This window comes from Electrona antarctica (assembly GCF_951216825.1).
Source record: "Electrona antarctica genome assembly, chromosome: 8".
Lineage (NCBI taxonomy): Eukaryota > Metazoa > Chordata > Actinopteri > Myctophiformes > Myctophidae > Electrona > Electrona antarctica.
Genome location: NC_136789.1, coordinates 537,701 through 564,509, shown reverse-complemented (window position 1 = coordinate 564,509; position 26,809 = coordinate 537,701). Strand labels below are relative to the sequence as shown.

The 26,809-nt window shown below is 41.6% G+C and overlaps 1 protein-coding gene across 2 annotated transcripts; it reads left to right on the top strand.

Moving 5' to 3' along the window:
• Positions 1-473: 473 nt before the first annotated feature.
• Positions 474-26,768, top strand: LOC306928509 (rho GTPase-activating protein 42-like). 2 transcript variants are annotated; one of them, XM_079508686.1, is made up of 25 exons: positions 474-653; positions 759-955; positions 2,286-2,381; positions 2,586-2,647; positions 5,929-6,000; positions 8,332-8,433; positions 8,521-8,631; positions 10,095-10,199; positions 10,366-10,495; positions 11,474-11,574; positions 11,989-12,098; positions 13,401-13,479; positions 16,267-16,306; positions 16,569-16,631; positions 16,798-16,872; positions 17,404-17,488; positions 17,701-17,759; positions 19,716-19,821; positions 19,923-20,082; positions 20,194-20,344; positions 20,921-21,598; positions 22,440-22,596; positions 22,924-22,989; positions 23,847-23,926; positions 24,298-26,768. In XM_079508686.1, exons 2-25 carry the CDS (start codon positions 802-804, stop codon positions 24,384-24,386), a joined length of 2,931 nt encoding a protein of 976 aa, XP_079364812.1. In that variant the 5' UTR covers positions 474-653; positions 759-801; the 3' UTR covers positions 24,387-26,768. The 2 variants fall into 2 exon arrangements, with proteins under 2 accessions (XP_079364812.1, XP_079364811.1); XM_079508685.1 differs by having other exon boundaries at positions 474-955.
• Positions 26,769-26,809: the final 41 nt, after the last annotated feature.

The following is a 26,809-nucleotide window of genomic DNA, read 5'->3' as shown; positions in this document are numbered from 1 at the left end:
TGTGTGGTATTTAATGTATATGTATTATTTTCCTATATATATATATATTATTAATTATATATATTATAATGTTAAAAAATGCCTGCAATAAAAAATATAAATAAAGTTCTACAACTAATTAACATGTATTCACATTCACATGTCAGATCAAATCTGATGGGGGGACAACAACATAAAAGGTTAGCTAAATGCACACTGATGATTCCTCCCCTACATAATAGATTTTTAGGTCTACTGGACATAAATCCTCAAATTACTTGGCAAAATACTCTCCCAACGCCAGCAGGAGTCTCCCGTCCCCATAGTAACACGACCCGCACCCCGTGATTGAGAGCCGTAGATAGACAGAGTTGAGTTCGTTGAATCAGTTAGTTTTCGGTGGCAGGCAGCCGCCCATCCTCGATAAAAAAAAAGTTGTTTTAATGCCAATATAATGTTAACTTAACATCCATAAAGTACCATTTGGAATCTCTCAATGGCGATGTCAAGTTAGTCCTCCAGGATAAAGTCTAATAAGTCGCTGAACAAAGTACGCGTCATGATAATAAGAATCCAACTCTCTGTATCCACGCCTCTGCTGTGATCCACAGTCTGGACTGTCCGGAAGTTCTGTGGGAAAACTGAGAAGAGCATGAAAGAAGAAAAAAGGAAAGGTAAAAAAAGGAAAAGAAGGAGTTGGAAGAAAGTTTACTCTTAATCTCCGAGCACTGAAATAAAAGTTTTCCTTTTTGTTCCTCATTGCCGAGGATTTTTTTCAGAACACATCTGAATTAAGTTAAAGTGCATCATATCTGTTTACCGATGGGTCTGCCGACGCTGGAGTTTAGTGACTCGTTCTTGGACAGTCCAGAGTTTAGAGACAGACTGCAGTGCCATGAGATAGAGCTAGAACGCACCAACAGATTCATAAAGGACCTCATTAAAGATGGAAACTTGCTCATATCTGCCCTGAGAAGTAAGTATGTCATATTGTGTTTTATTGGGCGTCAAAAACAAGCTCGCATACTTAGCCTACTTGGACAACCTTTGGTCTCATTTATAGTCCCTGATGATAACTATCAGAGTGTTGTAGGCAAATCAAGGCCATTATGCCGAAAAAGGCACACAAACAGCCTAGCTTGAGACTTTGCTTTTGTACTGTTACTTGGCCTTTATTATGATTTATTTGATTGTTTGTTGATTTGTTGTATAGCTGTATATAGCATGCAGTATACATTAAACCTGGTAAGTTAGTGGTGGGACCACACAACACAACGTTTTTCGACTGTTGAGACATAACGTAATAATGTGGTATTTGCAAATAACGGTGGTGCTAATATTGTGGTCCACAAACGGTGTTGCACATAGTTATTATTGTGTCACTTAGTGAAGTATGTCTTTTAGTGCAATTAACATAATCTCCCTGGAATGTCTTGAATCGCAAGTTGTCCACAAAGAAAGAAATGTGTTTCTTTCACATACAAAAAACATGATGTAGGCTACATCCACTCCACAAAATATGCATTATAATAACGTTTAGTTTGCGAACATTGCATTAAAAAAAACACAAGCTCTCAGTTTGAGGTCAACATACACATGGACCCAGATGATGCAGCTGATGATCAAGCTAGTGTAGCCTACCTACTGTCAAGATGGTGGCTTCTTCTACATCTGCAACTTCTGACTTTGTAAACCATTGGGTCAGAAAAATGTGTTGTGACTTGTGAGATGTCCTGAAAGGGAATGAAGAACTACTTCATAGGGTTATGTATCATGGTGTGCTGGGCTGTATGAACACAAATATGGTCCAAACCACAATATTCAGTATGGATTCATATGGTCACATAATGACATTTCTTCAAAACATGTTCCAAATTAATAGTTATCTGGCATTATTGAAGTGTTATTATTTTAATATAATATTTTTTTATTTTATTTTATTATTTTTGGGTGTAGAGGGAGGTGTAAGAGTGACTTGTAATGTGAACTTTTGTGGTGCAATCCCTCCCTAGTATGTGTCAATGAGCAAAACATTGAATCTGCACCTGTGTTTAGAAGAGTATCAACTACACAGTTATGATAAAACATTTTGTTGCCTAAGTACCATAGCCACATTGATGCTAAAATAGAAACAATGCAATGGTGAGCTGTACTTTCACTTTTTTCCTGTGAATGTTTGGCTTACATGCTTAATTTTCTACTCTGTCACACATGTGGCACATTGTTAGTTTGCAGATCAGTTCTTGTAAGCAAGTGATACATACTTACAGTTTAAATCAAGTTTTAATACGTCCTCCTTTCACCAGGTCTGTCTCTGGCTGTGCAGAGGTTCTCTCAATCTCTGCAAGAGTTCCAGTTTGAGTGCATTGGGGATGCTGAGACTGATGATGAGATGAATATAGGTACTGTGGCAAAATAACAAATTTAACTCGCTTGGAAATCTATTGAACTCTATGGTTTATTTTGAACCAGCAGTTATTTTGCATTTACCTTTTTGTGTCAACCTGTTTCTGTCCAGAACTATGCAGTAAAACGCCAAATATTACCACAGCATTCTATATTCTGTTCCCTGTACTACTCTAATGGTCTTGTACATTGTGTTGCAGCCCAATCCTTAAAGGAATTTTCTCAGCTTCTGAGCACTATGGAAGAGGAAAGAAGACGATTGGTAATGTTTGTGTGGTGTGTGCATGTGCGTGCGTGCGTGCGTGCGTGCGTGTGCGTGCGTGCGTGCGTGTGTGTGTGTGTGTGTGTGTGTGTGTGTGTGTGTGTGTGTGTGTGTGTGTGTGTGTGTGTGTGTGTGTGTGTGTGTGTGTGTGTGTGTGTGTGTGTGTGTGTGTGTGTGTGTGTGTGTGTGTGATAGAAAGAAAGAGCGAGAGGATGTGTGTAATTCATACATGCTGTTTGTGAAGATATTTATAAAGAGGTGTAACCAGCAGCTAGCTGGATTGTGCGTCAAACACATAATCACAGTGTCCCTGGTTCAATTCTGGCTAGAGACCAAAGTTGCATATTATCATTACCCCTCTGTGCCCTCAACTTCCTGTCTACACTTTCCTGTGTAAATTAAAATTAAAACAAAAGCAACAAATCCAAAAACATTTAAGGTTTAGTTGAGGTAAAGATGAGAGAGATCAGTGTAGTAATTGAACTATAAGAGTAGCTTTATACACTCAGATTATATATAAAACAAATAAAAATAAAGCATTAATTTTCACCAAAACAACCTGAACTTTGAACATTCTAGTCTGGTGCACCGTCTACTTCAATTAATATTGACATGGTCTACTAGTCAGTGTCGTACCCAACACCAGGGTTGAAATGTCTCAACTAAGCGCTTGAAATTTACTGTGATTATAGTCAATAACAAATTGAACATAGCCAAATTGTCTTGTCAATTAAGATGACTAGATGCACAGATTGTCCTTCTTGCAGGCAGCTAGTCTTGAATGAACAATGTTGAACTTGGATGGAGTAGTAGTCCATTCAATACCATCTTGAATGAAGGGAATGTTCATCAAGGATGTTCATCAAGGTCAAAGTCACTGACTTCCTTTGCTCTTTCCTCTAAAGTTCAGATCTTGAAAATGCATCCTTTGTGATGTGCACTACGACATGGTCATATGACAAAGTAGTTTAAAACAATAGAATAGAACAGGTGTTGCCCACTAGTGTCAATTGGGCTATTAGATAAAAATCACACCCGTGTGAACTGAGTGGTGCAACTCCCCTCAACCCCCCCCCCCTCTCTCTCTCTCTCATTAGCAGGCAACAGTGCAGCACTATCTCTCTCTGTTTCTGGCACAACAGTGTCACTTTTGCCCCTACTGGTACTCATAGTAACATAGTCACATACATAGTCACATAGGTTAACACAGACATTGCTGTTCCTTGGAGTTGTTGCACCACTCAAAAAGTGAAGTGATGTCATGATAGTGTTGTGGAATACGGTTTTATACCCCCTGCTAGATATGTCCTTGCTATCTTGCATATTAAGCTGTGTGTCGTCTTCGAAGATGCTATTTGTCTTTCTCCGTAATACTGTATGTCCTAGCAGTGTGTCAATAGGTGTGTCGTCATCGCAGATGCTATTTGTCTTCCTCCGTAATATGTCCTAGCAGTGTGTCAATATTCCAGGATGCTACTGTATGCTGGCCTGGTATTCTTGTATTTCTTGTTATGAGTACAGCTTGTCTCTGTGGCGTTGGCCTCTTATCTAAGTGTATAAATATGGTCCTATCCCTGCTGTTGGACAGAACTACTTGACCTCTGATATGTGTGTATCATGTACTTCTCACGTGAGCTCATGTAAAAAACGTCTATCTTAGAAGTACTTAGTACTCGGGTCTCTCCGACTCCATTTGCCTCAACAGCCTGAGCCATACAGAATTCCTCGACATCGACAATAGTTATGGACCACCAATCATGGATATTCCATAGTATTCAGTGATGTAAATAGGGTTTCAATGTAATGGGTCCTGGGACCCAGGAGTGGTCTTTTAGATGGGTCCCAGGGACATTTTATGAGTCCTACTTCAATGACGTTAGAGTACAGTACTCAGTACAGTATTGCATCCCAGGACCCCCGGAGGGTGTCATAATTGCATCCTTTCTCAGATTTGTGAGTCTTCAGCCTTAACCACACCAAAGGGTCACCATGCAACTCCTTGGGTCCAAACGGTTGCAAGGAGTTAACGCTAAAACCGTCTCGACCCTTTGGTGTGGTTTGGGCCATTGAATTCCATGCGTTGAATCACTAGGGTCAACGTGGGTCAACGTGCAACAAGACATATCACACCGCAGGGACAACGGTAAAACCGCCTTGACCCTTTGGTGTGGTTAGGGCTTAAGGATGCAGGATGCAGGCTATTTGCATCACTGAGTATTGATATTTCCATGTTTTCTCTAGTCTAGTTAATTACTTAAATACAAATTAAACAAAGCAAATATGTTTGTTTTGAAATGGGTGTGGCCCCCCTACAACAGGCACTTGTGTTAATCAGCTGACCTCTCTGATGAAGGCTTAACCGCCGAAACGTTGGATTCATCTTTGTCTTACCTGCTGTCCTAATAAAATATTGGCACTCTGGCTATTGGCGTGTGCGGCCACCTTCTTGTTTTTTCAAGATTTCCTCTACAGTTTTCTCCCGTGTGCCGGCACCGCCACAAGGACTTTGGTGTGCGTATAGCTTCTTTGTACACAGAATCAGCTGACCTCACCTATGTAAATGAAGAAACTATGTGAAACATGTGGGCTCCATAATGAATTAGATTTAAAGACCCCAACTCAACCAGAGGACTTTGTGTACTGTACAGTGACTGGAATCTGGCCCTAAGTGTGGTTGTGCGTGCGTGCGCGCACCCTAGAGTTGTGCACTAGGGTAGGGTGGTATAAGAGATGTGCGTGTGCTTGCAGTGAAAGCATGTGGAACCTATTCTGCCAATTCCCCTGTGAGACTCAGGGCCCAGTCTGGCATGGGAAAGACTATAAAAGGAGCCTGTGTGTGTGTTTGCCTTCAGTCTCTCTCCCCCTCTCTCTTCCTCTCTTTCTCCCTCTCTCCTCCCCTCTCTCTTCCTCTCTTTCTCTCTCCCCCTCTCTCCTCCTCATTCTCTCTCACTTGTTCTTTTTCGTCGAGCAACACTTAACGAAGATTGTGAATGGTGAATTATAGATTGATTGAATACTATATGAACAGTTTTCAGAAAAAAGCACAGGAAAGTACAGTTCAATACAAGGTCTGCTAAGAGTATTTAAACCCAAGAAAGCCTATTGGCTTGTTTCCAACTTTCCATTGGGGTCCTTCATATGCAATTCATTGGATAAATGGATAAATTAAGCCTGATTTATCCATAGTTGCCCACTGTGTTGTGTGATGAAAATAACTGAACTACAAGTTCACACTGCGTCATGGTGAATAAACCTGATCCTGACTCAGACTGTCCCCCCAGATCCAAAATGCGGATGATGTACTGATCTCACCCCTGGAGAGGTTCCGTAAGGAGCAAATAGGAGCCGTCAAGGTATGTGTTGTGTTACTTTATGTGTGCCATTTAGCTGACGAGATGCTCACGTGTACTTCAGTCAGAATCATAATCGCTTTGTCTCCAAGAATTATTCTAAATAAATGTAAATGACAAATGAATATGGTTCTGATTCTAAACATACTTTTTTAGTACTTGTTAACACATGCTCAGTGTGGTACCAGATGTACGACATGTACTCTCTTGGCCAGCTTCATGTTCATTATGTTAACTTCATTATAAATTCAAGTGAAATATTTCAAAAAGTATAAAAAACTAAAGAATGAGTGGAGGTTGAGAGATTAGCTTCGGACACAGACACGCACACACACACACACACGCGTGTCCCAGGCTGGACCACTGGGAACCCAAGTTCCCAGTCCACTCCTGCACTGCCGCCTGGTTTTATATCGGTCTCCATAGCGTTTCCCATGGGCCCGAAATGCACTGTTGTTCCGACAGCGGACGCCTCTCTTCCCGGTAGCTACTCACGGGAAGGGATGCCAGGCAGCGTCGGCTGTCCTTTGATATACTCCATCGGTGAGCAGCGCCTTGTTGTATGCAGGCTTGCGATGGTGTTGAAGCACACAGTCCACAGAGGTTGCAAATGCATCTTAAATCTGCACCCACTGCATTAACGGTGGTAGTTACAACGGAGCAGTTTAACGTCATGCCCAGGATCTGGGCACACACACACACACACACACACACACACACACACACACACACACACACACACACACACACACACACACACACACACACACACACACACACACACACACACACACACACACACACACACACACACACACACACACACACACACACACACACACACACACACACACACAATTCATTTCTGTATCATGCACACAAGAGCAACTCAAATTTGAGCCTTGGACATACATTTGAGTGAAATAAATGTTAAAATATATTGGATGTATGTTTATTTCTTTTGGCATTGGACAATAATAATGCAACGAAAATATTCTGGTGGCATCAACCCAATGCAAAGAAACAACAGATATTCTGCCATTAACAGGACAATCTTGGTGGGGCATGGTGCCCTAGTTGTGGTTAGCTACAGTCTCCACTGAAGCCATGTGGCCAGTCAACGTGTGGTTGAGCCGGACTATGAACTGTCAAACGCCTGCTCATGTAGTAAATCCCTGAAGATATGTGTGTCATCATCTCATCTGTAGAGAGTACTCCGTGAAGTAGTCATCAGCTCTGTGTGCTGTGCTGGGTTTAGCCTGCTAGTCAATCTCCCACAAAGTGGTCAGAGAGTCCAGTTTGGCTCACGATGGGTCAAACTGTCAGACACACGATGGGTCACACTCCCGTGTCAGTAACAAGGTCATGGGAACGGACATGATCTGAGCGAAGAGCGAGAGAGAGATACTGTAAACATACAATGTAGTGTCCGGTTTCAGCAGCTGTCCCACATGTTATGGTTCAATCCATCCTTCTCGTTAAGAGATATAAAAAATAGAAGCAAGTATTCGATGAACAGAATTGGGCTCGATTATGTCCGGCTGATGGAGGAGTTCTTTATTACTTTCTGATGATACATGATACCGGTGGAATGCCTCCTTAGTCCATAGAATGTAACACAGGGGTGTGTGAGAAATATGCTCTTGACACACACGCAGGCACACACACAAATATTATTTTTCCATAAAATGGCCAAGAATTGGGTCATTATGTTTTCTGAGATTTAGCTCTTGAAAAGACTTGTGCAGGTTAACATACTTTCCTGTTTACTTTGGCAGCATCCCATCATTTAAACCACTCTTAAAGTTCCTTATGTTTCCATTTTTCTGTCCTAGTACATCTCAGTCCTATAGAATATATTATCCATAGGACAATTTGCTTTTATTGTGAGAAATAAATGTAATATAATTTGTTGTCGTCTAACTCCATTAGATATTTCGAAAATATTGAACCAATGGAAAGTAGTATAAAAACTCCTTGGATAAAACCTCTTAACTCCATTGGAACCTCAAACTGGCTGCTAATTAAAGCAACTAACTCCACCACCTCTCCCATGCAAGTAATTGACAATATATAAAGTCACAACACCAACTTTGACGCAGTATTGCTTTGTTTTCAAAATAAAGGTTTTCTTAATTTCCCCCCCAAAATTTATTTTTTTATTTTTCTTGAAAAATGAACATTTTGGGGTTGGGTGGTTTCTTCCCGACAGCAGATATATTTTCTATAAAGATTAATACTTTAATAAAAATTGCCTTTAAAAAAATATATATATATATATATATATATATATATATATATAAAAACACACATTTCTCAACATTTCTACTGTAGGAGGGAAAGAAGCAGTTTGACAAGGAGACAGAGAAGTACTACTCTGTGTTGGAGAAACACCTCAGCCTGTCGTCCAAAAAGAAAGAGTCCCAGCTGCAGGAGGTACACCACAGAGACAATATTATCTAGATTGCCATGATAATGCCTCCTCAGATTGAACCATATTGAGCGATTTCTGTCCATTTGCAGGCAGATTCTCAAATGGGTAAAGACCGGCAGGTGTTTTACGATGCATCGCTGCAGTACGTCTTCAAGATCCAGGAAGTGCAGGAGAGGAAGAAGTTTGAGTTTGTGGAGCCGGTGAGTCACACAAATCTTCCATCTAGGGCACTGATTCTCAACCATTCTAATTAGAGTTGTCCCGATTGGATCGGGTGATCGGAAATCGTGGGCGATCGGATCGGGAGATCCCTAGTATCAATATTATATCTATATCATGATATTAGACTGGATTTGGGATATTGTACTATTATGATATGGCATAAACGTGTTCTATAAATATAAATATCGGATCTGGAAAATCGCTATCGTCAGATGCTCAAAATCAAATGATCGGATCGGGACCAAAAAAACGTGATTGGGACACCCTAATTCTAATAAGGAACCCCCAATCTGATACAAATTTGGACCCCATTTGATACGATTTTTACCTCAATCTAAGAACATTCTAGAAATGATTTGTTCGGACAATGTGTGTCATTTGGTCAGAAATTCCTGTCTATGTACATGAAGATTAAGTATTTAACTGTCGTACCGCAACCTCTCTCCTCAATCACCCCTATTGTTACTGAGACTTATTTACAATTACATTTGAATATTTATTCAAATGTCATGTCTTTGAATATGTATTCAAATGTAGCTGACGTCTTTAGACCCAAGAATGTATTGTTTTTGTGATGTATTTAGATTACGTTTGGTTAGATATATATTATGTTTCAGAGAGTAACGCATATTGAAGAGAAATGTACGTTTCTGTGTGGGTTGCTTTCTGTCACCGAGCCTTGGCCTATAGGAGAGAGACTGTTTTGAGACTGCAAGATTGTATCACAGAAATATGCAATGGAAAATTCCCCTCTGCTGTGCATGTAAACAGCCTAATGAAGCAGTTAGCATAGTAAGGACATTAATGAACACATACTGGCAAATATCATCACTGAGAGAGAGGCATATACACACGCACGCACACACATCACTGAGAGAGAGGCATATACACACACATGCACACAGAGAGAGGCACATATACACGCACGCACACACAAACTCAAACACATACCGTCCAATGATAATGATATTTACATGATACATATCAGTTGAGCCCACTTCCTGCTCCCTCACTGGCACTTCCTGTGTGGGGATCTCCTCCGCCTAAAGCGTAATTTATGTGCCGTCGCACGACGGTGTCACGCGCCGAAAATAGCAGACCTGCAAGCTCACAGCATGTCGCATCCGCGACACGCTGTGATCTTGCAGGTCGGCTATTTCTGACTTGCGAGTATGACTCTGGCTTTTGAGAGGGAGTGAGAGAGACAGAATCGTTGTTAAGTAAACAACAACGGCAGCAGACAGACACCGCTTACCAGCAAACCAAACCAAAGGACAAAGCTTACGGGTGCTTACAGACAGATAGTGTGTAGCATTTTCATATATATATTTTCTTTAATTGCATGTGCTTTGCGTGAATTAGAACCGTTCACTTTGTGCATTTCCTGTGACTACTGCCCTCCCTCTCCCACTTCATCACATTTCTCACTGTGTTCTTCCAGCTGTTAGCGTTCCTACAGGGGCTGTTCACCTTCTACCATGAGGGCTACGAGCTGGCCAGTGAGTTTGAACCGTACAAGCAGCAGCTGCAGTTCAACCTACAGAATGTAAGTTTGTAAATCTGCCTTTCAGTACAAGCTGTACAAACTCTCTGTTAATAAATATGATGGATGGATAGATGGATGGATAGACAGACAGACAGACAGACAGACACTATTAATTAACCAATATAAAATATATTGAATATATGAAGTGTGTGTGTTTTGTGTTTAGACACGTAATAACTTTGAGAGCACCCGTGCAGAAGTTGAGCGACTAATGAAGAGGATCCGTTCTGCAGAAGCAGACTTCAAAGCCCCCGGCTCATTCACCATGGAGGGATATCTGTACATACAGGAGAAACGTAAGAAAACCACTACGTCCACATGTTTGAGCACTAGGCCATCATTTGTGTGTCAGGCATGTACAGAAGAAATAACATATGTTTGTTTGTTCAAGTGCACAACACGATGCAGCGCTTGTAGATCTATTGTTTTTGCTATTTTTCAACATTTTGTAGGTTAGATAGTGTCCGAAGTCCTGATGTCAAACCCATGCCCCGGTGGGTCACGGAAGTGTTATTCCCATTCAAAATCCCATAGACGTTTTACTGTTTTTTGTATTTTGTCACATAAGAGTAACCCGGAATGGTACCTGGAAGTAGCGTTAAAAACGACATTAGACAACCATATGATTAACTGTCCCCACTGAAGCATGCCATGTTAAGTCAAATAAATATTTGTGTGATTCCTTAGATTTTGTGGCATTTGTTAATGTGTTATTTAGTTTGTTTGATGAAAGCAGGGAGGCGCATGTGTAATGAAAAATGTAGTCATTTTTAAGCCTGAGAATTGTCGATTTCTAGACAGGCCTAGCTTTATTGTCTTATTCTTTGGATCATCTTTTACCTTTTCACTGTCAGTTGATGCTTCATGATCATAAGTAAAATCGCCTGAGTGTTTCTTATATGAAATGATGTTAAAAGTCTGGGATTTAAAAACACTTCTGTGACTCAGGATGTGTGGTTTTTTCAGGCTTCAGTACTCTATAGAGTTTGATGGCTGGGTGGTTAACCACACTGCACCCAGTGAATGTTTGGAGTTTTGGTACCAAGCTATCAGGGACACACACAGCGTTACAATTACCACTAATTTCCACCAGTTGAACGAACGAACACACACACACACACACACACACACACACACACACACACACACACACACACACACACACACACACACACACACACACACACACACACACACACACACACACACACACACACACAATGTGTGAATAAAGCAATGATTCAAAGCACACTCTTTGGTTTTGTGTTATTCAGGTCCGCTGGGCTCTGCCTGGACAAGATACTACTGCACCTATGAGAAAAGCTCAAAGATGTTTACTATGAGCAACACAGAAACCAGACCATCCAGCAGACAGGTGAGATGATAGATAGATAGATAGATAGATAGATAGATAGATAGATAGATCCCTTGGCACGAAAAGGTGAGAACTACTGATTGGGGTCCAGAGATGTTCATGTTGAGACTGTGTGTGTGTTAACAGAACGGTGTGGTTGCTGGGGGTCCAGAGATGTTCATGTTGAGACTGTGTGTTAGCAGAACGGTGTGGTGGCTGGGGGTCCAGAGATGTTCATGTTGAGACTGTGTGTGTGTTAACAGAACGGTGTGGTGGCTGGGGGTCCAGAGATGTTCATGTTGAGACTGTGTGTTAACAGAACGGTGTGGTGGCTGGGGGTCCAGAGATGTTCATGTTGAGACTGTGTGTGTACAGAACAGTGTGGTGGCTGGGGGTCCAGAGATGTTCATGTTGAGACTGTGTGTGTGTTAACAGAACGGTGTGGTGGCTGGGGGTCCAGAGATGTTCAAGCTGCGTTTGTGTGTCCGGAGGAAGACTGACTCCATCGACAAGCGCTTCTGCTTTGACATCGAGGTGGTTGAGAGGTGAGAGGTGGAAGGACGCGTGTGCTGTACTGGACACTATGTGTGTAGTGTGTGTGTAGCATGTCCTGAAGTATAGAGAGTACGAGTAATGCAAAGGGGCCTTTCTGTGGGAGGTTTGCATGTTCTCTCCGTGTCCCCTAGGGTAGGTACCCTCACAAAAAACATGCAGTAATCCTGGTCTCTATATTGCCTCCCCCTGGCCAGCCGGGGCGCCTGATGGAGGGGAAAGGAACTGATTGGAATAACGTGTTCCTTCCACGCGCTACGTCCAACCGGGGAAACTCCCCTCTGTCAGGTGAAAAGAAGCGGCTTGGACTCCTCATGCATAGAAGGAAGCATGAGGTCAGTCCGTTGCTCTCCCCAGGTTGGCAGAGGGAGTGTATCGCCCCGGGATTGCATTAGATAATTGACACTGGGTGAAAAAATGGGTTGCAAAATCATGGGATAAAAATTATTTATATATATAAAAAAGAGTGACAATGTAGGTGATCACGCTGGGTCGGTTTCTTGTTTCTGTAGCTGATAGTGTGAATGCAGCATAATGCCTCATTCATACTCCGTCGCACAACTGTATCGCCTGCCGAAAAGAACTGATCTCCAACTAAATCGTACCGTGATGCAATCTGTTCTTTTTGGCAAGCAACACCATCATGGGTTGTAGTATAAATAGAGCTTTAAAGAGGAAACAATGTATGACTAAAATATATTGTGTATTACTTTGTGATACAATGGTAATACAAAGACTGAATTTTACTTATACTTTGTCGTACAACAAAAATGATGTAAGCCGTTCCCATGTGGATCCTGAGATCCACATTCGATTCGATTCTTTTAATTTTCATGGATACATTGACAGCTGTAGGAGAGAAAGCGAGTGCATTTTCCGGCAGCGGCATCTGACGCGGAACACCCGCGGCAGTCGGTAGTGTCAGTCCGACACTCTACCCCAAACCCTTACCCTAACCATACCCGCAAGCACGACGAAGCGCATGGCATTAGCCCGCGGCAGGCGCCACGAGATGGAGCGGCAGTGGAGTGTCATAATCCCCGGCACATCTCCCCCCGGCAGCGCCGTGCTGTTACCGGCAGTTTACCGGTAGTTTCGGCAGCTGGAGCACGGCTGCCGAAAGGACCGACAGAGCAGCGGAACGGAGCTGTCATAATCCATCCACCTACTCCGGCAGCTGCCAGTCCTCCCCCCGGCAGTGCCGCGTCTCATGCCGTTGCCAGATTATGCACTCGCTGCTTCTGGGCTGTAGATGTGTGTTGTGGATCATCCATGTATGTTGCTGTGTGTTGCAGACATGGAGTCATCACCCTTCAGGCTCTCTCTGAGTCCAACAGACGCTTGTGGTTGGAGGCCATGGATGGAAAAGAGCCCGTATGTCATATTCTACTTACTATATCATTCTCAGTTTCATGTCAGTGTCTGCCTTCTGATTATGGTGTGGCTCTGTAGGAGGCGAGCCATCTAGACAAGGGTCTGATTGCGCCAAATGTTTTGTGCAGGCCAAGGAAGTACCTCAGTGCATGTTGTGTTTTATATAACTTTAACATTATAATGTATTGTAAAACAACGACGTGAGATTAGGCTGAAACATTGCCCACATTTGGAGTCCTACATCCATACAAGTCCGAGGTCCACATGGACATGGTAGCCACGCCAGTATTAGACTATTGTCTCTTTCTCAGTTCTATTATTCGAACTTCAAAGTGGCACTAATTAATAAATTCCATGCTTGGTGCCATTGCCGTAGAATAGATCAACAGCAATTGGTCTTTTATAGTGCTTTTGATCACCTGTATCTCCAATTTCTTGTCCCAGATGGCATTTCTGGTCAAAACAAGGTTTATTGCACAGCCCATAGCCGACGCTGTGATGCTCGCAATGATGCTGTCAGTCCCCGATCGCAACACCGGAAGTGATATGCGACAACACAAACACTAGTTAGACAACATAACATCCGGTCGCGATTTTTGGCTCTTCAAAATAAGGGGTGAATTGGGGGAAATGCTGGCGTGAATTATATCGAAGTTATTAATTAATCCTGGCGGGTAAAGGGTTAAATAACTCAAATTAAATGTACAATCTGTATGGAGTAGAGTATGTAAATGCAATATAACTTGGGGTGGTTGAATTTTGTCTCCCTGCTCTTCTATTGAGACATTTAGATCATGTCAAAGGTCATGTCTCACCCAGACACAGGATCTGACACACATTTTGACCTGATAGTCAAGATTCAGCTCATCCCCTGAGCAAGCAGGCTGGCTCTATTAGATTCAATTCATCCCCTGAGCAAGCAGGTTGGCTCTATTAGATTCAATTCATCCCCTGAGCGAGCAGGCTGGCTCTATTAGATTAAATTCATCTTCTGAGCAAGCAGGCTGGCTCTATTAGATTCAATTCATCCCCTGAGTGAGCAGGCTGGCTCTATTAGATTAAATTCATCCCCTGAGCGAGCAGGCTGGCTCTATTAGATTCAATTCAATTCATCTTCTGAGCAAGCAGGCTGGCTCTATTAGATTCAGTTCATCTTCTGAGTAAGCAGGCTGGCTCTATTAGATTCAATTCATCCCCTGAGCAAGCAGGCTGGCTCTATTAGATTCAGTTCATCTTCTGAGCGAGCAGGCTGGCTCTATTAGATTCAATTAATCTTCTGAGCAAGCAGGCTGGCTCTATTAGATTCAATTCATCCCCTGAGCGAGCAGGCTGGCTCTATTAGATTCAGTTCATCTTCTGAGTAAGCAGGCTGGCTCTATTAGATTCAATTAATCTTCTGAGCAAGCAGGCTGGCTCTATTAGATTCAATTCATCCCCTGAGCAAGCAGGCTGGCTCTATTAGATTCAATTCATCCCCTGAGCGAGCAGGCTGGCTCTATTAGATTCAATTAATCTTCTGAGTAAGCAGGCTGGCTCTATTAGATTCAGTTCATCTTCTGAGTAAGCAGGCTGGCTCTATTAGATTCAGTTCATCTTCTGAGTAAGCAGGCTGGCTCTATTAGATTCAGTTCATCTTCTGAGTAAGCAGGCTGGCTCTATTAGATTCAGTTCATCTTCTGAGTAAGCAGGCTGGCTCTATTAGATTCAATTAATCTTCTGAGTAAGCAGGCTGGCTCTATTAGATTCAGTTCATCTTCTGAGTAAGCAGGCTGGCTCTATTAGATTCAATTAATCTTCTGAGTAAGCAGGCTGGCTCTATTAGATTCAGTTCATCTTCTGAGTAAGCAGGCTGGCTCTATTAGATTCAATTAATCTTCTGAGTAAGCAGGCTGGCTCTATTAGATTCAGTTCATCTTCTGAGTAAGCAGGCTGGCTCTATTAGATTCAGTTCATCTTCTGAGTAAGCACGCTGGCTCTATTAGATTCAGTTCATCTTCTGAGTAAGCAGGCTGGCTCTATTAGATTCAATTAATCTTCTGAGCAAGCAGGCTGGCTCTATTAGCCCATTTAGACCGATTCTAAAAATAAAGTCTTCTAAATCCTAAAGGTTTTCTGAAAAACCTGTTTCTATGTCAGTGGTACTAAACCTTTTTTATGTCAAGGACCCCCAGAATTATCTGTATTTGGCCCGGCAACCCCCATCTGAAAATATGTTGTTCCAGTGACCCACCCCCCCAGAAGCAAAGATTTGAGTTAAAAACGTTTGCTCTGAAAGAATATATTCAAACATTTGGGCCACATTTTCACGATTTTTCTAAAATAGCAAACCTACTAGTTCATAGTGCCGCGCTATGAGCTTGTAGATCTGCTATTTTTCAACAGCTAAAGTATAACATAATGCTTAAAACATCAAAGGTGGTTCCCGCCCAGAATGGGTTAGATTCAATTCATCCTCTGAGCAGGCAGGCTGGCTCTATTGGCTCAATGTCAGCACGTGCACAGGAAAGCGGCTTCAGATCTAGGGTAGAAGAGGAAAGTTAAAGTTGCTTTGTGTCTCCCGTAATACAATTCATAAATCACTGGACACTGACTTGTTGATATAATGGATATTAAATAAATAAATTGGGCTAAGATCCCATGAGGTGAGAAGTAATTCTCTTATGGATTCATTTCAACTCTGTTTTGATTTAAGAACACTTAATTAGGAACTTTATCAGCATCTAGTATTATCTGATCTACAATAATCATTTTACAGTCTATGAAATACTTGATTATTATTTTATTCAGATCTACACTCTACCTTCTCTGCTCAGCAAGAAAGAGGAGAGTAAGTATGCCAATGTGTGCAGTATATTCAGCAAAATGTGTGTTTATTTAATTTTGTGTTTATTTTTGTGTTTATTTTTGTAGATTCATTGTAAATTATACTAATTGTGTGTGTGTGTGTGTGTGTGTGTGTGTGTGTGTGTGTGTGTGTGTGTGTGTGTGTGTGTGTGTGTGTGTGTGTGTGTGTGTGTGTGTGTGTGTGTGTGTGTGTGTGTGTGTGTGTGTGTGTGTGTGTGTGTGTGTGTGTGTGTGTGTTTCTACAGCGTTTCTCAATGGGGCAGGGTTCAACTTTGTGAAGAGGTGTATAGAATTGGTGGAAACAAGAGGTAATAATCACATTTCATTTATGCCTAGTTTTAAGAAGTATGCCAGTTTTTACTCTTTGCCAAGTTGATCAAATCCTTTAAAACATGTATATTGTTCCCCTTACTGTAAAACATTTAAATACTTTATAAATATGTAACTATTGTTTTTCTCTGTGGGATGTGACAGGTATTAACACTCTAGGGCTTTACCGCATTGGAGGAGTCAACTCCAAAGTTCAACGGTTGATGTCCACTGTGTTTGGTAAGAAACAGACCAATTATTACTGCTGCTTTCTTTTTCCATCAAACACACACACACACACACACACACACACACACACACACACAGCGTGCGCACACACACACACACACATAATCTCATTCACCTGGTGTCCCAGCTACCTTATTATATTTATAATATATGCATTATATTAGGATATAAAATCGTCACTCTTTGTGTGAATGAGATGTAAATTCTAGTAGCCAGTGGATATTCTACTAGAGGTGTATCCATATTGAACCCATTTTGACCTGAGATCAGATCCTAAAAATGTCTTCTACATCCTGACAGTTTTCTGAAAAAGCTATGTTTCTATGTCAGTCGTTCTTTGATTTTTCAAAAATAGCAGACCTACAAGCTCGTAGCGCGCCACTCGGTGGCGCGCTATGAGCTTGTAGATCTGCTATTTTCCAATAGCTAAAGCATAACATAATGCTAACACCAAAAGGGGTTCCCGCCCAAAATGGGTTAAAGGCATAGTGACTGACATACAGTAACTTCAATGCATTGTAGCTGCCGGCTCTCCTCCTGACATGACGCTGGATCCAGACATCTGGGACAACAAGACTATCACCAGTGGACTTAAGAATTACATCAGGTAACACATGCTGTCACACATGAATTCACTTATTCACTCCCTCTCTTAGCCCATTAAAACGGGAAATGGGAAAGCGTCTGTGCCATTTTAGATTTTAGCCGTGGCTATTCAAAAATAGCAGATCTGCATGCTCACACGGCGTCACTTCGTGCCATGCTGCAAGCTATTTAAAGGGTTAAAGGGTTCACTCACTCTCTCCCTCGTCCATTCAGGTGCCTGGCAGAGCCACTGATGACCTACAGACTGCACAAAGATTTCATCAAGGCAGCCAGTAAGATTTGTTTTTACATGTCTGATTGACTTTCTTTATATGGTCTTTTAAAAATACACAAAAGCCGCCTTGCAGCAATACTGTACATGCATATACAATCATGAAAAACCATGGGTAAAAACACAATGAAGCCAAACCGCTTACTTCCATTGTGGGATAATGGGGTACTAGCGCATACAAATAGAAGTTAACCATCTTTTTAAAACCGACTTGAAGACTCTTTCTGTGGCTTATCTTTTACATTTACTTTTACACAAGAATCTTATTCCATAAAATCCCAACTGCATACAGAAATGTAGAGATTTTCCGATCAATCGGCCACCGATCGGTGATCGGCTGAAATGACTCGATCGGTGATCTGCAATTTACCCTATCTGGAGAAACCATTACCATTTAAGTGGTATAAAAATCAATCATATATATATAATTTTGCATCTTTGTGACAGTCCTAAACATTCTCCCCTTCCTCCCCACACACACAGGAACAGTTTTGACGTGGGTTTGACGTGGGTTTTGACATTAAAATCTTCCCCTTATGATAGGTATCGGTATCAGCCGATCATGAGAAAAACAATCGGTGATCGGGATCGTTCCCAGAAAACCTGATCGGAGCATCCCTAAAAAAAGGAATTGCCCGATAGATCACTTAAACCTGTCTGTCTGCCTTTAGTGGTAAATAGGCATGTAACAGTATGAGATGTTACTCTATACAATACTGTATACTGCGGTATTTCACAGTAAAATAATATTTTGGATTATTTTTGGGGGATTTTCTTTTTTGGTGCTAGGGCCCATAAAATAAACGATATAAAATATATTGTAGAGACCTTATGTGAAATTTGTACTGCCTCTGCTAATTTAAATTAGACGATATGAATATTATAGTCAAATTCGGGTTGTGCTTTGGCATAATGTCACTGCCATGCGCCAAAACTTTTTTAGTATGTCCGAAAGCTTAGTAGCTTCTCAGTGGTGTGTGAAATGTATAGGACACATACCAGAATTTACATGGGGGCCAGGCAGCGACCAAACATCTGGTGTAACATCAATTACTCTTCGATGAAACACATCTAGAATATAGATGTGTTATTTGTTGAAATAGGACATGTACAATAAACACTGCCTATACACAATGATGAAACGGCAACATAAAATGTGCAGTACTTAAGCTGACCTCCAGATTCCATAATTAGTTGAAACCATGTGATTAGTATAAGTCTGAAATGAAAGATAATATTGTGGATGCTCTCAAAAGTATGTTGAAAATTGTATGTAGCATATCGTATGTGATTTCAGATGCTGTCCTAGATTCCCCTATCCTCATTTCCAGGGTTGGAAGTCTATCTCTCTTGATTTTAGACCAAAAAACGTGTTGCTGGACAGCCAAATTCTCACTCTAACTCACTGCTCAAGGTCTCTTCAACAACTACCCTGCCCCTTTGGGACACAAGGACAGCAGAGTCATCATCATACAAAAATAGATGTGTGGAACAAGCTGATTTAAGGTCATTAACATAAAGCACACTGCCTTGGGGTACCTCACATTTAGTGTCCCTATTGGCGTTGAAAGCATTCCACCCACGTCATTTGTTTTCTTCCTGTGAGGTATAGCATGCCATCTAACTACTGTAATAATTGCATTGCTGTCAAAGCCAGTTGCCTTTACCTTTAGCAGCATTATTGCATGGTCAATGGTATCAAAGTTTCTTCGTAATTCCAGTAAGACCATTCCACATACTTTCCCCCATCCACTGCCTTTGTTTTAGTATAGTATAGTATAGTATAGTATAGTATAGTATAGTATAGTATAGTATAGTGTATAGTAGGTGTATGTGGATTGTGGAGTGACAGTTCTTGAAGTCTGACTGCAAGCTGCAAGTCATACAGTATATGACCTGAAAAACGTTTCTAGATTTTCTCATGTATAATCTGACTCCAAATCCTGTCTGATTTCAGAGTCTGATGATCAGAGGTATCGTGTGAGTGCAATTCACGCTCTTGTCTACAAACTTCCAGACAAAAACAAAGAAATGTTGGACCTGCTGACCAAACACCTTCTCACGTGTGTGCTTCTAAAATAAATGTTATTAAAGAAAATGTATGTTTCTTGTGCTAAAATACAAAGTGAGCTTGTTTTTATTCATCTATTTATTCTTTCTCCAGTGTCTCCACTCACAGCAATCAGAATCTGATGACTGTTTCTAACCTGGGTGTTATCTTTGGTCCCACGTTGATGAGATCACAAGAAGAGACAGTGGCAGCCATGATGAACATTAAGTTCCAGAATATTGTGGTAGAGATTCTCATTGAAAACCACAATAAGGTATGTCTTCTAGAGTGACTCGTATGAGCGCGCGCACACACACACACACACGCACACACACACACACACACACACACACACCTTATTCGTCTCCATCTCTCTGATTATCAGATCTTTGGTGAAGCCCCGGACCTCTCGGTACCCCTCACTCAGGCGCCGTCATCTCGATCTGCTCCACGGAGGAACAAGGCCATCTGCATGTCATCTGGGAAAAGGAAGGCCCGCCTCTACCCTCCGGCTCTCTGCCTGGCAGACAATGACAGTGAGTCCTACTGTGCTGGTTTGGATTCACACCATAGTGTGGTACAGTTACAGTACACTCACTCTGTCCACTAGTTCTGGATAGGCACTATTCATTGGACATTATTAATACACTGTGTTCTGATTTGTTGACATATTCGCCTGTCAGTTTGCAACGCCCCCTCCTAGAGTTACAGGGAACATTAAAATGGGGCTTAATCCAAACTTCACAGGTCTGTGTCAACAATGACATATCTGCAATTGGAAAGTCACGTCAACACTTCTTTCAGTTGAGAATAACCGCTTTTTATCGTACGACAATCATATGACAAAGTATAAATTAGCCTTCAAGCTAACTAGTTGATAGAAGAACAACATGTGACACTGGTTTAGTGAGATGCAGAATGTGATTATATTCGAGATATCCAACAATCCCCGTAGGACCACAGGACAGTTCCCTCCAGATTATGGATTCAGTCCATCAGGCGATATGCTTGCATCCTTACTTTCCTATCAGTCATCACTTAAAATTATGCTGAAAACGACCCAAAACAACATGCCAGAATGTGACTCATGTTTCATCTCTTATCTCCTCCAGGTGACACGTTCAGCAGCAGCCCCAGTACGACACCTATGGGCAGCCAGGAATCTCTGTCATCCCATTCCTCCGAAAAGAATGGACTGTCCCAGACCTCTCCTCCTCTCTCACCTGCTGCTGTCCCAGACTCCTCTCCCTCAGTCCCCAAGACTACAACTCCTCCTGCACCATCATCCTCTACCTCTTTGTCCCAACCCTCTTCCAATGGGAAAGATTATAAGGGACAGACAGACAGCATCCTCTCCCCGCAGCCTACCCCCTCCCTCCCGCGCACCTCCTCCAACCACTCCCTGAACCAACACCAGAACTCCTCTGTTCGCTCCTCCACTTCCACCTTACATTCAACACTGGAGAGGAGTCCACCTGTGAAAGGAAGTGCCTCCTCTTTGTCTTCCACGAAGGAGCCCAGAGCGGCCACCTCCGCCAGAACCTCCTCCCTCAGTAGACCCGTCCAGAGAACCTCCTCCGTCGGTTCTCTGGAGAACCGCCAGTCTGCGGAGCAGAGATCTGCCGTCGTGGCGGAGGAGGCCAGAGCCGCAAACGCTACCTCCTCCACCCCGTCAAAGGAGCGCAGGGCTGCCTATAGAACTGTATCGTCCTCCTCTTCATCATCTTCATCCTTGTTTCCCTACCATCTCTCCGCATCTTCCTCGCTCACATCGCTGCACATCTCGGAAGGTGCGTGCTTCATATTGCATTTTCTTTTCTTCTTATGCAACACGTCAGCAAAGCCAGCTGATTGGTCGAACGCTGGTTTCAAAAACATTGCATGCATTTTCTAACCATCACGTGCATTTCAGATAGACAATTTGTCGTCTTCACATTCTAGTGACATCACTGGACGTTTAAGCTCAACTTTGGTGGTGTTTCAGAGATACATAGAAGACTGCTTAGTTGGGCACTTAAGTAGTGCAGCGGTAGAGTTCCTGCCCTCCACTGCAGACTGAGACTAGGGGTTTGGATCCTCCATGGTGGGATCGAGGGAGGGCAATCTCTGTCGCTGCACTACAGGTTGGTCAGTTCGACTGTTCACTGGCATGTGGAGTGGACTAAAATGTGCCTCCTCGTGCGGTATGTGCTCCCGATGAAAGTCCTCACTTTCAGGTGAAAAGAAGTGGCCTTCATCATGTCATGTGTATCAGAGGAGATACGATGGGTGTCTGTGCTCTTCGTAGGAGTAGCAGTGACAAAGACAATACTTCTACAATTGCCATGACGACAAAATTGGGGGGAAAAAAAGAAAAACGTATTGGCATATTATACTGTATGGAATGTTAGCCTGCCCATATAACACATAACGAGATAATGTCTTTGCTATTATGGGTGCTTCAGCGATGTACCTCAGCTGTTCTTCATACTGTATTGTATCATACCCATAAATATTCATCATAAAGAAACCCTTCAAAGTATTATTATATATTTTGTATTGTAGCATTACATGTTGGAGACGTAAACAAATGAAAGAATGATCCGTGATTACAATGTGCTTTTGCTTCTGATTACTGTTTTCTGTGTCCAGATTACAAGAGCTGTCACGGTTCGGTACAGAGTCTCATGTCACTGGACCATCGTGACACAACGCTCACACGTAAAGCCACACACACTCGCAGTGGCTCCAATGTGCTTCCTAAACACAGACCAGTGCGTAGCAATGGCTACCAGACACCTGGATCAATGTAAGTGTCTCACAAGTTAGAGAGTTTTATCCATATTCTGAGGGAATATTTATTTTATGCTCTATAAGGAGAGTAAGTATGCCAATGCAATGCGTAATAATGTGTGCAGTATGAATGAATGAGTTTATTTCGAACATTATTTGAAATCAAATACATTAAAACAAAACTGAAACAAAACAATGTCTGAATTAATTGTGTGTGTGTGTGTGTGTGTGTGTGTGTGTGTGTGTGTGTGTGTGTGTGTGTGTGTGTGACTGTGTGTGTGTGTGTGTGTGTGTGTGTGTGTGTGTGTGTGTGTGTGTGTGTGTGTGTGTGTGTGTGTGGCAGGTTGTCATCCAGAGCTACTCTGTGTGACAGTGCAGTATTCTCCTCAGCCCTGGATATAAGAGGAAGGTAAGTGAGAACTGCTTTCATAGTATCATAACAAATTGGTGCACAAACTGTGGTTTCTGACCCAAACTCAGGTCATGGGGGAGATATCTGTTGGGGGGTAGAAGTGTGTACAGCAGCTTAGAATGGCATAGAGTCATGTCAACACAGCCTTCATCCGTGTGAAGGGAAGAATAAATTATCTTTATTTCCATTATTAAAATGTTCAAACATTTTTGCACATTTAATAAAGAAATGTCCAAAATAGGGACACCAAGGTTAATGTGGGTAAGAGTTAATATTCACAACAGCATACTTTAGTTACGCATAGTTCTTTAGCTTCTCTATGGGGCCCAATATATACCAGATTTGTTTCTTCACCCTAATCTAAGCTTATTTTCTTGCATGATCTTGTAAGAATCACTCAAAATCTGCTTTTAGGCCACAAGCCATCAGTTGAGAAACATTGGACTGGACAAACAAAGCCATTAAACAATGCTAAAATACAAAAATAATTAAATTATGATATAACAAAAGAATGAAAGTAATATAAGAATAAGGTCGCGAATATAAGTGGCCGAAATGAGTTTTCTTCGACGGGTGACTGCGCATCTCCCTTAGAGATTGGGTGAGAAGTTCAGTCACACGAGAGAGACTCGGAGTGGAGTTGCTGCTTCTTCACTTGGAAAGGAGCCATCTTAGGTGGTTCGGGCATCTGGTTAGAGCTCTCTGGCGGAGCCAGCCTCTTGCCACCGCGGCCCGACTACGGATAAGCGGTTGAAGATGGATAGATTGATGGATGAAAGTAATATTCCCAACTTTAAGTGATGGAATTGCCCTTGACTTTCCATATCTCTTGTGTTTTTCTATGTCTTTGTCAGGGAAGCGAGGGCCCTGTACTCCTGCGAGGCAGAGCACAGTCATGAACTCAGTTTTCCCCAGGGGGCGCTGTTCTCTAATGGTGGGTATAGCGAGCGCCGCACGCACATAAACACCTGAGCACAGAGTGCTGTGCTACGAGCTTGTAGATCTGCTATTTTTTTTAAATTGTGAAAATGTGGCGCAAATCTTTGAATATATATTCTTTCACAGTGAACGTTTTTAACTCATACCTTTGCTTCTGGGGGTCCCTGGAACATCATATTTTCAGATGGGGGTCAAATACAGATAATTCTGTGGGTACTTGACATGGAAAAGGTTGAGCACCACTGACATAGAATAGGTTTTTCAGAAAACAGTTAGGATTTAGAAGCCTTTTTCTTTTTCTTTTTTAGAATCGGCCTCAGGTCTAAATGGGTTATAATAGCTCAATGTGTGTGTTTGTGTCTGCAGTGTACCCCTCTGTGGAGCCAGGCTGGCTTCAGGCTACGTACGGTGGAAGGACAGGCCTCGTACCCGAGAACTACATCATGTATACCTGAGGACACAAAAGGCTCCGGTACACACATTACTGCAGTGGTGGAAAGTAACTAAGTACATTTACTCAAGTGCTGTACTTAAGTACAATTTTGAGCTACTTTTACTTTACTGGAGTATTTCTAATTTCTAGTTTTACTTCTACGCCACTACATCTTGGAGGCGAATTTTTACTCCATTGCAATTATTTGACAACTTTAGTTACTAGTTGTTTGTAGATTTGAATTATTATTACAAAACATACATTAACCACTTCAGCCCTATTTAAAAATAAATATTTGAAAATAGCCGATCTACAAGCTCACTACCCGTTGATGCACTGTGAGCTTGTAGATCTGCTATTTTTAATTCATTTTACACATAATGATACCTTGTGAAACGTGACATTCTGCATAATGAGTACTTTTACTTTTGGTACTTTAAGTATATTTTAATGCCAATACTTTTGTACTTTTACTCAAGTAAATGTTCATTACCTGACTTTGACTTGTAACAGAATGTTTTCTACGATATTGAGACTTTTACTTTTAGGTAAATAAATCCACCACTGCATTACTGTATAACACAACCATCTCTTTGGTAATCTAGATTGTAGGGGTCTACAGTACATCCTAGTATGCTGTGCTGCTGATCAAAGATATAATATATTTATAGCAAACTTGTGATTGTTATTAATGAACGAGTATGTACTGTATGTTGAGATGTGTATCTTTGACTGCTGTAGCTGGGTCTAAATGAGCAAAGACAGGTACATGTACTGTTTATATATCTTGGACTACTTTTGGCTTAGAAGCCGATTAATTAACATGTGGTACTAATCTATACCAATGCCTCTCAACTGGTTTCCCCTACACTGTAAAATCCTGAGTGTTCATTTAACTCTGTCTACTTCTCATAGACCCGTAAAAGGTATAGATAGACTTAACAACATTAACCCTGGTGTCCCTACAAATATCACAATGGCGAAAATAATCTTCAAAAATAGCATATCATATATTTCCGGAATATGTTGTATGATGAAGTACAGGGCTTAAATGGTTGCGAGTTACATTAGCAATCAGGATTTTTACCGTGCAGAACCCAAATGTCCTCCTGTGAAGCCACAACCCAGACTGCAGAAGGTAAGTTGCTATTGTAGCATGACCTTGTCCTTGTGAGAATGACTCATTCACTCATAACCCACTTGTAGGTCAGGAGCCATCAGTTGAGAAACACTGGCTATCAGACATCATTTGGTCTAGTTGTAGCATATGTATAACCAGAGGTTAGACTCTTGGTACCCGACTGCTATTCCATCCATATACTGTATGTCTGTTTTATCCATTTCCATATAGTACATTCTCTATGCCAAGTTTCCAGGCGTCTGGGATGTGGTTTTCACTACATTTATGTCAATTCAGAGAGAACAGAACACTGTAAAATCTAGTGTCAATTGAACTCTGTGGAACCACATGGATCCTTACGGGTCCATGTGGTTCCACGTGTACACTCAGAGCTAAATGAACACCATGGGTTTTACTGTGTAGTTGCTTTACTATGAGGTTTATGTCGAAGCAGTGGTGTGTCTAGTTAAGCTGCTGTACAAAGCCACTTATGGTCATTTATATTTTTTATTTAACACTTAACCACTTAAGCCCTATTTTTTACTTAATATTATGATGGTGTCATGCAGAGAAAATAGACAATCTACTAGCTCACAGTGCGTTTTGAGCTTGTAGATCTGCTGTTTTCGCTTTTTATTTTATTTTTTTATCTTTGAACATTTCCTCTTATAACAACATGCCCAAAATAGGGACACCAGGTTGAAAGAGGTTCAAATGATGAAACAAACAAATGATGTGTTTGTGGGCCCAGAAGTGGTGTAGTGGTTATGAACCTGCCTAAGCCTGGGGCAATAAACCCATCATATGAGTTTATTGCCCCTTATTATGTATCATTTATTGTCTATCAGTGCGACATCAACAATCATGGAGATTTTTGTCATCCTGGAAATTTGATAAAATATTTTGTTGTGTAAATTAATAAAAAAAAAAAAACAGCAAGTCTTCTGGGAACTATTTGGGAACGTCTGCTGAAAATTGCACGCGTATACACCATAATATCCAGTGTTAAAATGTGACGCACTTCCCATGACACTGACAACCATCAATTTGATTATTTTAACACAATTTCACAAACATGAGCAGTTAATGCTATAATTATGGTGATATTTCTACCAGTCGTATGCCCGCCTGCAGAGACGTGTGCTCCTGCTGGTCAGGGAATGAATTCTGACAGAATCTTTAGACAAAGAGAACTTTGTCCAATATTCGGTCTCCCTTTTGTTCTTCCTACATTCTCAATAATTAAATGACTGGGGACAGGACCGCCCACCTTCCTTAAAGAAATGCTGTATATGAGTTTTTGTCTATTTTGGGTGCTTATTACA